Here is an 18,705-nt window from a genome sequence, read left to right on the forward strand (position 1 = left end):
AGGCGATTGTATTATTCCTCGTCTCACATATCATAGATACGAGTATACAATGAAAGCAACGTCTTCTTTGTGAAACGAATATTTGCTCGGAAAACGTAAGATATACTTCTTATGAAATAAATATTGATATATATATGTCGCAATCAGAAGAAGAAATCAACTTTAATAAATCGAAATTAGAACACGAGCTGTGTTCGAAGAGACTTCTTGTACGATGCGCGTCTGACATTAGTCATTCTGGAAATATGGATCGTAACTAAAGCATTGTTCGTTGTACATGAGCCTGTGAATCAATTATAACGAGTTGAGAAGTGATAAGCAGTGTATTCCTTGAATCCGATATTACCCATAGCCGCCCACAAGTGATCTCAATCAATAATAATTCTGATAGCGAGCCACCCCGGCCGTTATCAGAAGTGGGATTCATATCGGTTCAAGTCGTAATTGAGAAAATGGAGATGAGCGTAATTTTTTTCAGTTGGTATTTGTAAAATTCTCCGTGAAATATGACATTGAGAAAAGAAAAGAAATAACATGACGTTCCGTCCGTCATTAAAGAAAATTATTCCGACTACGCAATTAATTTGGTAGAACGTAAGTAAGAAACATTGATGTGGAAGATTATGAGAATATTATTTGATTTTGTGTACGATCTAGAGGTTTCAGCAACTAAATACGTAAACGAAGTATGCATGGGTCGCTACGCAGCAGTACGAGGTATACGCAGACCGATACAAGTGAGCCGCTAACGTAATTTGGGAATCCTATGGTACACAATAATTTGAAGAAAACTATTTCGAAGATAAATTACGAGAAAAGAAAGAAAAATCCAACGCGCATGCGAGGATTCATGACATTATGCTTCGAGAAACCAAATGTCAAAAGAAAATAATTGAAAAATTATAACGTTGATATTGCAGAACGATTACGTAAAAATGTATTGCTACATTAATAATAACAAGCCACTTTAGACATTGGTTCGGCATGGGCATTGAATCACTATTTGGAGCAGAGGTGAATAAAACCGGATAGCCGAAATCCACCTCAACCAATCTTAAGGACAAAATAATTCAATGCGGGTTAATACGGAAGTCCAAAATGATCATCAACAATTAAGAAACGATATTCTAGATCAGAATGAAACGAATTGAAATTGAAAAGAAAGAATGATGGCTTTAAGAGCAAGATGACGCAAGGGGTTAGAGGTCTCCCAAAAGTAGTTGGGTCGTGCAACCTATTGAATGCTTTGAATGCATTCTGCGTGAATGTGTGTTCTTTCATATCAACAGTTCATAATCATCCTACAGGTGGTGTCTTCACTTAATCATCCGGTGAGTTCGTTTCTGTACTATTTTGTGTGTTTTAGCTGTTATGCTATTGGGCACTAGTCGTAACGTATTCTATTAAAGTTAGATAATTTAAAACTATTGGTTTAATGAGTGGCACCAAAATAATGGTTCAATTAGTATTTCGGTTATTTGTGCAATGCAGTTATGTTCGGAGTTATTTAGTGAGTCGGTTATTTTACATTTCGGGGTTTTTATTTGTCATTAATCAATAATGTCATGTCAATTTTGTAATTAAAGGATGTTGTTCTCAATGATTGACGATTCAGAAAAATGAAACTGATTGTCAAAATTTTAAAAATATAGCGAGTTCTTTGAATGTCAACTGACATGACCCTGACAGTTTTAATGAAAATTATTTAAACAGAAATGAATTAAATCTTGTAGCTGTTTCTTAAAAGCGAAAATGTGTTTAGACGTGATTAGATTTGACAGATAGTAAACTCTTCTCGGTCTGAAGTTCAATTAAATTCATTTTCTTGTTTGTGGCTTTCCCTTAGCGGATTGGCCCTTCGGTCTTTAGTTACTATTGCAAGTAAACAAATGGTTTGTTGACATTAACTAGTTCAAACGGTTCCGTGTCTAGGTGTTAATGTGGGTGTCGTAAAGATGTTAGTAAGAATTAACAAGTGCAATTCAGTAAAATCGATAAAAACGGGTTGGCATTGATATTAAATCTTTGGGTTTTAATGTAATCACAATATGCTTACGAGAATTTGAATCTGGTGCCTAGGAGCTATGCTTGCTAAGAAAAAAAGAGCTTTTAGAGTTTGCTACTAACTGAATGAAAATATGGCATGTAATTACAGGATGTTTTCATTACGAATATTATTGTTGTTTCTTTACCGATTATTTTTCCTTTACTTAATGTCAAAACTTTAAAATCTGTAAATTGTGAATAAGGAAGTTTGACTTCTACTAAATTTATGAAGTAAATCTTTGAAATGATGTTGTCGACGTTATCGTACGAAATGACATTTGGTGCAGATGGTTTAATTGTTTGAGCCATGTTGCCATGAGTTAGTAACGGAGAGAATTTTGTATTGGAGATATTAATGTCCTTAAGGTCAAACATTCTTACAGTTAATTGATATGATTATTAACTATTCGTAAATCGTAATGATACGTATGATGTCAGAATAAGACGAGCGGTGTGACACAGTAATCTCTGCGGTTTCGTTTTGTTTTTGCAGATGTACAATATGAAGGAAGTCTGTTATGAGGATAGCACGGGGACGTGCTAATGTCAGTATGGCCGAGACTGGCGGGTTTAAGCCACTGCAGTAGCGTCTGCGTGGCAGCGGTTGGTGGATACCAGCGACGTTTGCAGGATTGCAAAGCTTGGTGCAAGATAAGTGGAGTTGATAATGAATTTGGTGATATTTAGTAAAGCTAATTTGTAACAGAAACTCGGGTAAAGATCTCTATCGGCCGTATTGTGTTCGACCGTACCAGTAGTTATTACGTCGTAACCGTAGCCCTGTGGAAATCGGTATCTCTTGGGGCAACTCAAGTAGTCCGTGGGTGAGCGGTGCGCGTTCTACTCTGGCGGAGGTCGGGGTCAGGAGGACCGGTTTGTGTAACTGTCATGTCACGGGGTGACAGGCAGGGGTCTCAAGGACCGTGGTGTGGAGCTGTCACATCACAGGGTGACGGGCAGAGGTCTCGAGGACCGTGATGTGGAACTGCACGTCACAGGGTGACGGGCAGAGATCGAGGTCTAGAGGACCGCAGTGTGTGTGATGCACTGACCTCTATAAATGGACAGGCTGAAGACGTGGTGTTTTGTGTATTTGATTTTTGATTTCGCTATTTTGACGTTGACTGTATTTTTGGTTGGTAGCAGTAGTGATGATTCAAACTAATAATAGAAATAGAATTAACTGTTACAACCGTGAACATGCGCTTTTAGGGCAGAACTAAGCAAAAGCTATCATTTCCAAGCAAATAGCCTATCCATTTGTACAGATCGGTGGTGTGATATCACGGTAACACAGGTGTTTGGTCGGCCGGAGAGCCGTGGAGAGAGATTCGGCGGGAGAGCCGTGGTGAAAGATTCGGCTAGAGAGCCGTTGAGTGAAATTCGGTCGAGAGGCCGTGGCGTTAGAGATCTTACTCGGTGGGTTTCTGGGAGATTGGGAGTAACTAATGTTGTAGAGTATTTAAGTTGATTTTACGGCGGTGTCCCGTTAGATAACAGAAGTTGGGCCAGGAGTGGCCGAGCGTAACAAAATATTTCCTTGAGTTAATGTTCACATGCTAAGAGCACACTGAGGCCGGTGTTTGCAATCTAACATCACCCGAGGACGGGTGTTCGCAGGACGGCCGTGTCGCAATCAGAAGAAGAAATCAACTTTAATAAATCGAAATTAGAACACGAGCTGTGTTCGAAGAGACTTCTTGTACGATGCGCGTCTGACATTAGTCATTCTGGAAATATGGATCGTAACTAAAGCATTGTTCGTTGTACATGAGCCTGTGAATCAATTATAACGAGTTGAGAAGTGATAAGCAGTGTATTCCTTGAATCCGATATTACCCATAGCCGCCCACAAGTGATCTCAATCAATAATAATTCTGATAGCGAGCCACCCCGGCCGTTATATATATGTATGTTAGATTTTGATTCATGTGATTTTGGTACTGTAAAATGTTATAATCTGTATAGGCATGTATGAGAGATAAAATATAGAATTTTATATTATGATTTTTATTAGTAGCACTAACGTCAGTACGTTTAGTTAAATTAATTTATTTAATATACAACGTAACTCACGCTCGTAACCCAGAGCGGTAGGCAGAGACCACGGACCTTCATTTGGCGCGGTCCTGACACACCTCTCTCGGTTATTCTACATTCATACATCTACGCATACATGTACGTCGGTTTCGGGTTGACTTAATACCGCCCTTCTTGATAAATTCACCAATTTGAACGGTAAAATTGAATACCCCGCTTTTATAGATAGTATGGTGGTCGATTTAATTTGCTGCGCCTGTTATAAGTGACTAAGACTTAGTGAACCACGCTGGTCCAGTGCTGGTTGGTAAACTTCACACACACCTTTGAATTTTTTCGTAGATATGTACAGTCTGCATCACGACTTCTTTCACCGTAAGAATGCCAGATAGATACATAAGATATTCGGGAATTAAAATAAACATTTGATCGAACTCAGGACCTGTAGATACAAGTTCAGACACGACGCATATATAGTAAACAAAAATAAATAATAATAATGAAATGTATCGAATCATTTTTTTTAAATATTTTTTGGAGAAAATATACATTTGTAATATGACTGCTTCGCCTATTGATTATTCAGTTATTTTTAAACCGAGTTCTAAATTATGTATCAACATTCAGAATTAAAGATAAATGTGTAAATAAATGTTTGTTCATAGAAATTATTTTAATGGCTAAATTGTGAACGTTCGGGAAACACCAAATAAATAGTACTAATCAGGTTCATAGAAGAGTCAACTTTATATCAGATCGGTTTAAGTTTATTTTTATAATTGAAATAAATGTAATATCAAATTCTCTAGATTTATTTCTAGATCAAATTAAAGAAGAAGGTTATAGTAGTAGGTAGGAGGCAGGGAGCAACAAGCAGTAGACAGTGCTCACCGGTTCCTGACAGAATCGGGGTCGTCTGCGGCGGCCGGCTGCAGCTGCATACCGCTCTGCGCCCACGTCACCGTCAGCCAGTCTGCAACAATGCAACCATTCTTAATTTACATCCACCACGACAACAAACATTGAACACGTGCACAAGCCGAATTGTTAATTTATGATCCGTATTTACCTATATAGTGTAGTGGCCATCTTTATTCGCTAAAACTGCGAAGCAACCGCTGCCCATAGACATTAACATTTGCAGATACGTTGCCTATTTTTACTAGACAGAGGAAGGAAAACTAATGAGACATATCTCATTTTCAATGCTGCGTCAAATAGCAAATGTTTTAAAGTATAAATAAATTTCCTGAGAGGTTTCCTTGCAAATCACTCTAATTACATTCTTTTTTTTAACGTAATTATTTCCTCGATCTTGAGAAATTTCATTTAATTAAAAAACATAATTCTCTTTATTAAAAATATGCTTAAATTATATTTACTAAAGATACGTTTCTTTAATAAGGACTTTACATTAATTCGCTGATGTATTTTTAAAATTCATTCATTTATACTCCAGATATCATATATTCCAGACTCTAGAACTAATCTATCTCTGTATCTTTTTATTCAAATCCATTCAGCCGTTTTATCGTTCAACAATTCAAACTTACACATTTATAATATTAGTAAGATGTGTAAGTTATGTGAATTTTTCAAAGTGAAACGCTTATTCTTGCCTGACCTCTAAATCAAAAAGAGGTCGGAAAAATTCATAGCAAGGTAAATATCGCCATGTTTCATTAATGCGGAAAGTATAGGAAACTTGTCACCGACACGAGCTCGTATAGAAAGTTGAATTATTACCGCCAGGTGGGCCGGGAGCCGCGCTAACTTCATACGGCGTACTGGCTTTTATACGATAAGAGTTTGGTTATTGCAGAACGGGGATCCCAATTGGTTGGTCGAGTAATTTACGAAATAAATTATTACAACAGCTGGGACATATTTTGAACGAATAACGTAGAAATAATGAATTTTGTCGCACCTGCCTTTTTATAAAATAAACACAAAGGGTTAACAAGAGAACATAGCTTCCTCATACTTTTTTGAAAAATAAAGAGAAAAAATTAATTGACATTAAAGTTAACATAATAAAATTATATGTAAAGATAATTACAGACAAGCGAAACAAAACTTTTATACCGATTGTGATTCATTGCAAATAGCCACTACAGATGTCGTCAACGCGGCAGACAAAAGCGCTTCAGACAAACAGGTCGCCTTTAAGCTGTCTACTATCATACCCATGAATTTTGTAAGCTTAGAAAGAAATTAAAGTGTTATTTTTAAATAGTAAATGCATGTTCGTGGCATGACGTCAATTACAAGGTACAGTGAGATTGACAAATAAAATCGATAGCTGAAATACGTGTTCCTATAACAGACATGAACGTATTCATTTTTATCGCCCTATCTATATCACTAAGCTAATACATCTCCGAAAGCAATTAAGTGGTCCTATACTACGAATATATAACTTAGTAAAGCTAGTGTATAACCCAGGATATTCCTTTAGTCCTGACATACTTGATTTAAATAATATGAATTAGACCACAAGGTCCGGACCCACGTATATTTATGTGGCACGTGACTACTCTATATCCTGGCGGTTATCTTATACGATCAGCTGCCCCCCACCATCTGTCCCCCGCCACCCGCCACGGTCGACCCTTAGGTAAGTAAATTTATTAAATCGACAGGCCGCAGCTATGAAATCTTAATTCTTGTTATTATAGGACTTTGACAATGGATTTCCAAATATTTGTTTACAATCCAATAGATTTGATTGAAGCTCTATCAGATGATATAAGAAATAACAGATGTCAGACACAGAGCAGTTCAGATATAGCAAACACTATAAATATCAGAAAGTAATCTTATAGTCGAACATCGTCCAACAGTTTAACATATGTGTTTTGATGTCTGTACATGCACTTGAAATAAAAATATTCCTACTCAATTGCGAATACTTTCTTCGTTCCGCATCACACTAAACTCAACATAAAGTTTTCTTCGAATGCTATAAAACAGTATAATAATTAAAGTGAAAGTTGTGCAGTATCGGGGCGGGAGCGTAACAACTTTGGCTCGTAAACATTTACTAGCTGCGTAGACCGTGTCCACACGTGTTGCTCACAAACTCACTTACTCCTAGCTTAGACCCAAGCATAATTACTCATAAAAACTTTGTCTGAAAGTATGTACATTATTGGAAATATACTAATTTAATTATTCAGTTTCTACACATTAGACTAGAGCTCTAGTAGATAGTACATAAAATACAGCTGCGTAGTAAGATGCTCTAAGCGAGAAAATGAAACTTAATTTCGCCGCATAAGAAAACAATGCCTAGAAAGTACGTTTCATAGAAAAGCTGTTCAATGAAAGTTCTTAAAGATGTTAAATGAAGGAATATTGAATAGTAATCGGCTCGGCCAGAGCAATCAGACAAAGTCAAGTCTCGGGCCAATCGAGCTGAGCCGATTCCAATATCAGTAGGGGGAAGTAATAAATCAGCCGGACGGGGAGGGGCGGGGCGGGGCGGGGGCAGACCGGGGCTGGGGCAGAGGCGGGCGTTGAGATGAAAGTGGCACTTCATATAGTTCTTAAGTTTTCTAATAATTTTCAATGAATCTTAAAAATATGTTAAATGGAATCATATTAGCAATCCCAAGAAAATACCACAAAAAAATATATCAAATATATGTACATCATTTGTCATTTGAACAAATCCATAAAAGTATGTATAATTTTCAGGTAAAAGGAAAATATTTGAACGAATGTAAGCAGCTATATAGGTATATAATTAATATCCAAAATGACGTCTCATATTGTTAGAAAGAAATTGAAGGATAAGATATATTATGCTATCAACATTCATCATTAATCTTATCTTTGTAATTAAACTAATTTATCCTTTGATAATTTCTTAATTATTTCCTTATACTATCTGATACTTTGATACAACAGACAGTAAAACAGGAATGAAAAAATTAATGTTATAACAACACATAATGTGATTAATTTGACAATGCGAACCACTCGGCATTCAAATAGATTCAAATAAATAACTTCAAACTTTCGTGGTTTTTACTAATTTACTGTTCGTAAGAAACGGGATTCTTACCACGATTAGTCTGTTTGAGCTCCCGATATTTCGGCACAGTTGCATGCACCATGATCACGGGTTGACTGGGGAGAATATCGGGAGCTCAAACAGCCTAATCGTGGTAAGAATCCCGTTTCTTGCGAACAGTATATTAGATTCAAATAAGATATTATTAACAAATATATATTGATGTTTAGTACAAGAACATCAATGTGGATTGATAATAAATTGCATTAATCTTGCCAATTAAATCTCACAAAGCAGAGGCAATCGTAATCAGGTACAATTGTGTTAACAACCCGAACTAGGTCAATTATGTGATTCTATCTGTATAGTGCGAGCTAATCATTGAATCAGTTACATGACATTTCAAGGGATAAATTCGAAATCAATTAGAAATTAGTAGTTTGGATGTTTCATGATTATAAGATGATTTCATGCGAAAATGATTGGTGTATCCATTAGCCGTGCTGATATTCCTGTTAATGGCTTTTGTGCGAACTGCGGATTAGAGAATAGATAATTCAAAAGCTCATCAAAGGCTTTTCCTATTTTCTAACTGGCTCTCTACCGCGTGTATTTGTTTTACCGTCTTTACAACTTTAAGTATAAAACATTTCGTATTGATATTAATTGCGATAGCTTGCGAACATTATCGGGTTATCAGCCGTCGTCCGCCGCCGCGATACTCAGAAATTATCAATAAAAGATAAAAACAGATCATTCTCATAATGGACTAGTTTTAGATAAGGTTTTAATTTCTGATTTTGAAGGAATCGAATTCGTTAAAAAAGAAAACTTGCTTCTTTCAAAAAAAAACATTTATACAAGAGATTACTTTCACAAGAAATACTTTCAAAGAAATATTCTGAATTATAATATCAATTACTTAAAATGACATGGATTTATGATAATAAAGTGTTGGCAGTAAGTTTAAAAATTTGGGCAGGAATCGGCGTTGTTGCTATTGGACCCGCTGCGGCCGGGCGCAGTTCACGAACACACCGTATTCTACACGAGAACCACTAGAACTTAGGTATGTACTGCTTGCATTTTAATGTATACTACGACTGTAATATTTTAAAACTGTGAATATATATAAATGTTTATTTTAGTTACATTAATAAAATCTTAGTAAACGTGATTCACTTGAAACATATTTTTTGCCACTCGCTAAGATTTTATTACTTTCAAAATTATTCTTCATGACAAAGTATATCTCACAAGCTTTAGAAATCCTTTCAATACATTTTGCAGATATTAGATTTGTCTTTACACGAAATGCACTGTTGTTGTTGAATTTTTTAATACAAAATCTTTTCCTTTGGCTTTTTGAATTTAAAAGCAAAATGTGCTTACAATCTCTTTGCGAATCCATTCATAGTAGTTATTGTACTTGTTTGGTAAGCTTTGGTTGAAATCGATTTGTACAATATAAATTTTACACGCAGACATGATGATCTTTGTAAAGAAATGACCTGTGAAACATTATCTTACTCTTAAAAGAAATGTATTCGAAGAAATACGCGAATCGAACGGAGGATAAAAGTGTTTGCATGTGTACATTAAACAGCTCTGAGCCGTTCTGCTGTTACGTCGTTCAAATATTTATGAATTTAAGATATTTATCTATACATAATAATAAAACGGGAGTATCTGTTTGTAATATCGAGAAAAAACAACAATATTAAGTTATGTATTTGCGTAACGAAGTACCAATTTTTTAAAATTTTTGTCTGTCTGTCTCTATGTCTGTCCGCAAGGCCGCGTTTGTTCTGGGTAATCTCCCGATCGGCTGGATCGATTTTGATGGGGTTTTAACCTGAAGGTAGGTGATGGAAAGGTTGTTATGTTTTCTAAAGTCGCCGACGATCGCTAGTATATAATAAAACGCCTAATCGTTAAATATATTATGCTAACCTGTTAATTTATGCAATACTTTTTCGTTTGTTATCAAACTAATTTTATGAAAATTACATGATCAAGAAAGGAGAAAGACGTAAATCTGCTGTGACCTCGCACATACTTGAAACACAACAGGAAAATATTGACTGTGTAAAGAATTTATTCAAAAATTTGGTTAAATAATGCTACAAAGTATTTAAATTTTTAATACCTTTTAAAGTTTTAAAATATTACGAAAATTAAAATTTTTACTAAGGGAAATTCTTCACTAAAAAAAAAAAAAAAAAAATTATATTTTTTGTAATTTGAAACAACTTAGGCAATTAGTTTTTAAGACGAGTTGGAGAAAATGAAGTTAGAAAAAAGAGAAAAATTTACGAAAGGAGAAGAACTTTTAAACCTTTAATTAAGAAACAAAAACGGGAGAATATCTTACTAACGTTATAAATGCGAATTTTTAAATGGATGGATGGATGTTTGTTTGAAGGTATGACCGGAACTGCTCAACGGATCTTGATGAAATTTTGCACAGATGTAGACCATAGTCTGGAAGAACACATAGACTACTAATTTTTTATTTAATTCCGCGCGGACTAAGTTAAGGGCGACAACTAAATAACATGGCATAGCTCACTTACGAATCATTGTTAATAAATCCAAACTTAATTATTTTCAATTTTAAAAGTCGCCAATCTTTCACTAAAATTTCGTTTCTTAATTCATAAGCGTCTTTGTCACTTGAAGGCAAACTTTAATACTTATGATTTACTATATGTGTATTTTAAAGTTATATTATAGATAATTGATTGATTGTAGTCTTTAATGCTACAGTAAATAGTTTTTTTTTAAATAAATATAAATTTATTGGTTTTTCTCGATGGGCAAAGGACTGGTGTCCAAACTAGAGTGATACCCTGTGTGATGGATCACCAGGCCCCCGCTCCACACACCACAAAATATACAACACGAAATTAAACATTAAAATTGACTTCTCAATTGCATTATTGCTTCCATTTTAATTTAGTTAATTAATAATAATTATTGAACAAGCTTGTTATCACAAATATTGATCATAATTTGTTTAAATTTAGTTATCAATTTTCAAATTATCGATATAAATATTTGCGCACTATGATATTCATCAAACATAAATTACATAAAGTGTTCGACGCGACATCGCCTACGAAAATTAATTAAAACTGCTCTTGTGCAGGCACCGCAATTTATACAAAATCACAATTTATTTACTAGTATGTTATAAATTTCCTAAAATTAATTATCTAAGCTTTTCTCCTTCATTTACTGTGTTGTTATAATTTTTATGACATTAATCAAAGGTGCTTTATTATGTAAAGACAGTGATGCGACTCGACAGCAGGTGTTTCCCACAGAGCATAAACATACGTCTAGACAGTTATTAGATCGTCATGACTTGCGTTAATGCTTATTAATGACCAGCAATAATAATGATTAATTGAAGCATTTGAACATAAACCTATTAGTAAGTCTATTTAAAAAAAAGTTCATAAACTGTTAAAATATTAACAGTTAGTAACTAATAGTGATTTAAAGTTGGTTTCGGAGACTCATGGTTAGTGACACATCGATATCTTTAAAATCGCAGATTTATTTTATATCACTTTACTGCTTGTTCATATAAAATAATAAGCCGCTTAACACAATTCAATTATCCCTATTGATACCACGTGCAACTGATCAACGAATTAAATTATCTGCACGTATGAACAAAGATCAATGTATGCCCTGTTCAACCACAGTGCAGATTATGATAAAACTTTGGTAGAGTACTCTGAGGACGAAATAAGTTGTGCCGTATAGCTTAGCTCTTAATAAGCTTGCTCAGTTAAACATGTTTGACACGTTGAAACAAATTAAAAAAATAATTCTTTGATTCATAAAACTAATTGATAAGTGCACGCGAAATCAATCACGTGATTGGATTTTTGTTTTAGCTTTAGAAATGAAACTGGTAATTTGCACAAAAAAATAAATTAAATAGCAGTTTAAAAAAAAAGAACAATAAACTTGGGATAGTTTGGAAGACTCTTTGCAGTAGTCTGTCTAGACTATTATTACGTTAAGTGATAATGGAAATTTAATTTAACGTAATTTTTATATCCTCTTTGCTATAAAAATAAATTATTAATCTCTACAATTTTTTATGATGTAATTGATGATTTATTTACGCAACTTCAGAATCTGTCAGAACAGTCAGAAGATTCGACGTCACTATACAAGTCATTACTCCCGCTCTAATTGAGTAGCTCGATGCTTCCATAAGAGTGTAAACTCAGGCATCTGATAAGCGCCGCCTGCTCTAAGAGCGCCGAGACTCCAGTGTTCACAGGGTGTTTGATTACACGTTAATGACGCTTTAACATCTCGGTACACGCTAAATGCTGGAATAGTTTTGTCATGCTAAGTTGATTGTTTAAAACTTATACAGTCTTAGACAAGTTTATTAGCTTTTAAATAGTTTGTTGTTAACGTTTAATGTCTAAATTTTTGATGTTTAGAATAACTCCGTAAGGATCGGGATTAATATTGTGAGACGTAATCTTCCTTTATGGTATAAGAAAGCAAAAGTGCAACCGACTTTAAAAAAAATTATAAAGGAAAAAGACAGTGAATGGTCGAATGTCAGACGATTTAAATAATATTATTAGAAACAACGTAAATACTACAAATGAATAGTAATCACTTTGGTCCCAATAGTAAAGAATTTGTTTATTAAATATGTTTTTAGAATTCCATCTAAAACTTTACATATCCCACTATTCGTTGTCTAAAAATTTCCAGGCTTGATGAGTAGCCACATATATTAATCGAAACTTTTTACACAACTATTAATATACACGTGTGTTGAAACTTAGTAGGGCCTCTGTTGTCGGGCCGCACTGTAATGAACCCGCACCGGCGGTCTTCTGTTTGAGTTTCACTTCGACAACTTCCACAGAGACCCGAGCGATCAGCGGAGCGCGACATAACGCGTCCACTTTATATGACAAAGCCCGTCGAATTCCACTGCCGTGAAACGTGTGTTGTTACAAACAGTAAAAAAAGATGACAATACATCTTTTTTTACTGTTTTTGATAAAACAGAGAATATAGTAATAGTTTTGGAGTCACTTCAGATATACTGTAAAGCGTTATAAATATTTACTTAATAATTCAATTAGTAAAATTAATTTATATTATTTATTTTATTCGTACATGTGTATGTTCATATATTCAGTGCGGCGTGAGGCACCTGCTGGTCGCAGTTGTAGCGTGGCGCTGCGGCTTTTATTGCACAGATTGTCATCGAATATTGCGCCCCATTTCAATTTATTAAACACTTTGTGGTGTTTTTTTTATAGAATGTTAGTATAACTCATATGTTTCATATTTAAAACATACAATTTACAAAATTATCCTGTGAACAAGTTTATAAATGTTATGATAACTGAATTGTGTTAAACATAGGCTCGAGTTAATTAAACAGCAGCTTGCTTACTTAATTTTAATAAAATCAGCGCTGTAACAAGAAAAATAATTAGAGGTAGCATCCTCAAGTTTCGGTAATTAAGCGCCTTGCGGAATATTAAAGTTCCCTTCTAATTAAAAACGTATTTGATAACGATATCCCCCTGCCGTATATTCGAACATAGCGAACATGCGAGCAAATCTCATTAACTGGAATGGATAATGTGTAAAGTATATAATGAAAAAAAAAACTAATACAAAAGCCTCCAATCGATCTTTTTCATTAAAATGTTTCATATCAAAAATTAACTACGACCGACCTTCGTACTGATAGATGTATAATGCCGGAACCCTTTTGGGAAGCGAGGTATTTAATCCCAAACCCCGATTTATTTGTTGTCTAGAACCTCATAGTATTTTATCAATTATGATGCTCAGTACCCGTTTTCGTTGTTACCACGAAAATGAGACTTTAAGTTAAGCTGCGTTAGACAATATAATATGATAAATGCCTGGTCTAACATTTTTAAAAATACTGTAGTTTTATAGTGACACGAAATGACAGAGGCGGAAGCTTGCGACGCGTGATAACGGAATTAGTCGCGCCGACTGCGAATAACACTTTACTGGCACGTAAATTTTGCCTTTTTTATCCAAAGCTATCAAAATTAAAATAGTTTATTAACCGCAAGTAAAAGTTCACATTATGTTTGTATGATGTTTTACACCTGATATTTGTTTGACTATTATCACAACTACTTCAACTAATTAAGCTATATAGGTATTTTAACTTTATCTTAGTAACACGTTTGCTGCTTAAAACTACATTCCATTGATTTTTTTTCACAATTTGTGAAAAAAAATCTGCCATTTTTGATGCATTTATATTTAGAATAAAATTTCCTTCACATATCTGCCGAATAATTTAAAAGATAACCTTATATCTCTAGATTTCCATGGCTATTATAGAGTATATATTAGATGAAGATAGTATTCGTATACTTAGTAAACTTTATGCATACGGCTACTAGATATAAATTTCCTTGTCTGTTACATTCAGAATTCCCCTCATAAATCTTCGTCTTGCTTTCTTCATTTATTACCTCCAAGATTTCGAACCATCGATACCCTTTTCAATTCTTTTTACGTCGTGATTTATAACAAGTTTTTTCTCAAAAATTACAAATGTAATCAATACTTTCCGTTTAATTGTCTTTGTTGGTCTGTGTTACGATTTTTTAATTGCCTTTTAGTCACATGTAATTTAATTAATTAAATAAAAGTTTTGATCATTTGACTGTTCTGTCATTTCAAGAAAAGAACCGAATACTTTAAATTGTTAACATTTCTATAACTAAGTAGGCGAGCTCTAAGAAAGATTTTACAAAAGTCATCTAAAGTTTATACAGAAATGTTTTTCCTTCAGCTGAATTAATTGTAAATTAACATAGACACGTTTCAAGGTAAATGAGTTCGGGTTTAAAAAAAATGTCTACCCAGATGAATTCGCAGACGTTAGCTTGTCTCTAATGTTAATGGGAGCACTAAAATAGTCAACGAAATCTCTTTAGATTATCTCATCAAGGTAATAATTATTTAAATATTAGTATAACAGAAATATAGATCTTTGTAAAATTAACAATTAAAACCGCATTAGCGTTGGAGTACAATTAAATCTGAATGATATTTAGGTCGTAGATTAGCGCCACTCGACCACAAAGCGAGCAAAAGCGAACCTAAATACTAACTACGGTAATAATAATATTTTGTGCAATTTCTTAGTAGCAATTTTACGGGCAAAATTAATTCGTCAAATTTGATGAAAAAAACGAGTTGTGAAAATTGAGCAAAAATTTGTCGTTTTATTTTTAAATGTCTGATAATGTACCTGTATTTAAGACAGAAAACAACTGCGGTAATTATTTCCGAAACCATAAATATTCTTAGTACCAAAAAAGTTCCGTCATCTTTGTTCTTTCTAACAATACTTCAAGCAACCTTACGACTTCCAATTCCAAGTACCTTCAAGTTAGGGTATGAATTGCGAAGCTGGGAAAAATTCTATTATAAAACCAGAAGTTTGCCTACTTCGTAAAATGCATATTTCTACGACATAGACGCGAATGAGGAAATTTTACCATCGATATTTAAATGAGATGTATACAATAGGCGTTTATATTTACGTAACATTAACCTTAACGAATTTTTCATTCTACGCAATGAAATGAATTTAATATTAGGTCCTTACATATGAAATTGGCGTTTTGTATGGGAGGAACAAAAAGTCGAATATTTTTTAATATAATCTATTTAATTAATCAAAGTATGAACCATTATTTTCTATGCACTTTTGCCATCTCATAGGTAGTTCATTGATCCCTTTACTAAAAAAATCAGTCGGACGGGAATCAATAAAATCTTTGAAGGCGATTTGGACTGCCCCATCGGAGTTGAATTTTTTCCCTTGCAAGAAGTTATCCAAATTTCGAAAAAAATGGTAATCTGTTGGAGCAAGGTCCGGGGAGTACGGAGGATGTCTTAGACTTTCCAATTGAAGCTCTTCTAATTTAGTAGCCGTCTGTTGCGCAGTGTGTGGTCTAGCGTTGTCGTGAAGCAGCAGTGGCGTGGAGCGATTGACCAGCCTAGGTTGTTTAGCCGCTAGCTTTTCCATCATGGTTTGCAATTGCTGACAATAGACATCAGCCGTAATAGTCTGGCCAGATTTGAGAAAACTGTAATGAACAATACCGGCACTAGTCCACCAAACGCTTACATGTAACTTTTTTGGGGTTAATTTTCGCTTGGGGCAGGATTTGGCTGGCTGGCCAGGATCCAACCATTGCGCTGAGCGCTTCCGATTATCGTAAAGAACCCATTTTTCATCACAGGTAATGATTCGGTTTAAAATACCTTCATTATTGTGCCGGTTTAGTAATGTAACGCAACAGTCGACGCGCGTTTGCCGGTTTGCTTCAGTCAATTCGTGAGGTACCCACCTTTCAAGCTTTTTAATCTTCCCAATTTGCTTCAAGTGAATTAAAACAGTTTTATCACGAACATCGCAGCCTGCAGCTAACTCGGACGTGGTTTGCGATGGATCCGCTTCCACAATAGCCTTCAACTCTTCATTATCAACTTGAGTCTCAGGCCGTCCACGGGGCTTGTTCTGCAGATCGAAATTTCCAGAACGAAAACGTTGGAACCAAAAACGAACTGTGTTTTCTTTTGCAACACGACCGCCATACACATCATTCACCCTTCGAGTCGTTTCCGCAGCACTAGTGCCACGGCGGAACTCGTACTCGTAAATAATGCGATATTTTAAGTTTTCCATTTTGTAAAATGAGTGACGCAAACAGAAAAAAACAGAAGAAAAAAAACAAATGAATGACGGTCATCGAACCACAAATACATGAGTCTATAGCTGTACAAATTTGAATTTGGAATTCCTTACCAAAGAGGAGAAATTCGTGATTAAAGTGGCCAGTACGAAAAACGCCAATTTCATATGTAAGGACCTAATATATTCTAACATTTCATATATGTATATGTAATATTACTATCAATTTTAAATCAAAATACACTTCACTTTATCTTACGATTTCCAAAAGTTACTGAAGAAGTGAAACATTGTAAAAGCCGCTATGTATAGAATGTGACGTACCCCTGTTTATTTAATTTTGCCGTTAGATCGTAACAAGATATACGCGCACTCGAAAATTCAATTAGTTGCGAACACGGCGCACCCGTTTGGAACTCATAGGGAAGAAAACTATTGTTAAAAAAATTCGCGTCTGGAAGTAAGTGCAAATGAAATAACCACAAGAGAAATTAGCGTACGAAAAAAAAGCAATAGCTTAAACGCATGATCAATATTTTTTTGGGAGTCATCCAGTTTAGAGTTATTTTTTTTTTATTTACTTATTTATTTATGTCATAAGTAAATAAATATGTCCACGTGTAAAATTACACACGAATGAAACCGTACGGTAGAAAAGCGCACGTGAAATAATCTCCAGTTTATACTCCTAACGTATTTGAGTGTAATTTTACTGTGAATTCGATATTATTGTCGTTCCTTTTTCAAAGACAATGAAAGGTATTATGGATATGTTTTATACAACTGAGTCAACAGTGGAAACCCATCCGTATAAATACAATAGTATTTGATTAGGACGTGTAAATATTAAATAAAAAGTCTCGTAATAATTTTATTTCTTATAGAAACGTACTGTACACATCCGGTTTGTAAGCTTCCGAAAGCTCGCGTCACCAGCGGAGCGGGATAACGGAGTTACGGCAGCGCGGCCGTGGCGTGGTATAAAGCTTTACGTTTTGCTGCTCGTGATACTGTCTAAGCCAAAATATGAATATTTCTGCATATTTTACAAGACATAAACTTTTTGAAAGACGTATATTTGCTATGACATTAAAGTATTTTTCTACTATACTGTACTGATTTTGACCAGGAAAAAATATTAATCTAGGAAAGCATAACAAAGATGAAGTAGTCAAAATACTTTAAAATTGTAGTATTCAACAATATCAAAACTTTCCATCTTTTATCAGAGACACACAAGCAGACAAACACACAAGCAGCGGGAGCACTGTAATGGTCACCGACGCCCATAGACATCCTTTACACTAGAGGACCCTAAAGGAAACAAGAAAATATAACATACTGGAAAACTGACGTCTAAGAAACAAATTGCTTTGTAAATCGGGTTTAAATTTTGTATATATGTATGTATGGCACATTTATAGTTCTATTGCCGGTTAGTTCGAATAATTCCACACACATTGTACTCAATTTATTCAAGTACGGAAACGTTAGTAATACTGTGAGAGCACTCACCTTTGAAGGAAGCCATCGTAGTCCCTCCTCATCTAATGGATTGCGCAGCGAGTGGCAAGAAACGCGTGGCGCGGAATGCGTGACGTGTGACGCGTGGCCCTCACAACACACGCCCTCGGGACCAGCCAGCACCTGTGCACATTAATGTATTAATAATTTTTAAGCAGTAGCGCCACGGCAGTAGCTGCTTACATACTTCCTTTGTTCCAATAATAATGTTTATATAATTGAGAAATGTACATTATCTTAAATTAACTATTTAATCAAAATAAATAGTATCGCTAGTTCTGCCTTCTATTTAATTGTTAACCTCCTGATCTGC

The 18,705-nt window shown here is 34.8% G+C and overlaps 1 protein-coding gene across 1 annotated transcript in view; it reads right to left on the reverse strand.

Annotated features, from left to right (window-relative positions):
- The window catches only part of LOC106716047 (atrial natriuretic peptide-converting enzyme), a 40,884-nt gene extending 22,479 nt beyond the window's left edge, over positions 1 to 18,405 (reverse strand). The window contains exons 1-2 of the mRNA XM_045682201.1: positions 18,384 to 18,405; positions 4,978 to 5,059 (exon numbers count right to left, since the gene is read on the reverse strand). Of these exons, the coding sequence (XP_045538157.1) occupies positions 4,978 to 5,059; positions 18,384 to 18,399 (98 nt within the window). The 5' untranslated portion in view covers positions 18,400 to 18,405. The remainder of the gene's footprint in view (positions 1 to 4,977; positions 5,060 to 18,383) is intronic.
- Positions 18,406 to 18,705: the final 300 nt, after the last annotated feature.

This window comes from Papilio machaon, chromosome 2, assembly GCF_912999745.1.
Source record: "Papilio machaon chromosome 2, ilPapMach1.1, whole genome shotgun sequence".
In the NCBI taxonomy this organism is placed as follows: domain Eukaryota; kingdom Metazoa; phylum Arthropoda; class Insecta; order Lepidoptera; family Papilionidae; genus Papilio; species Papilio machaon.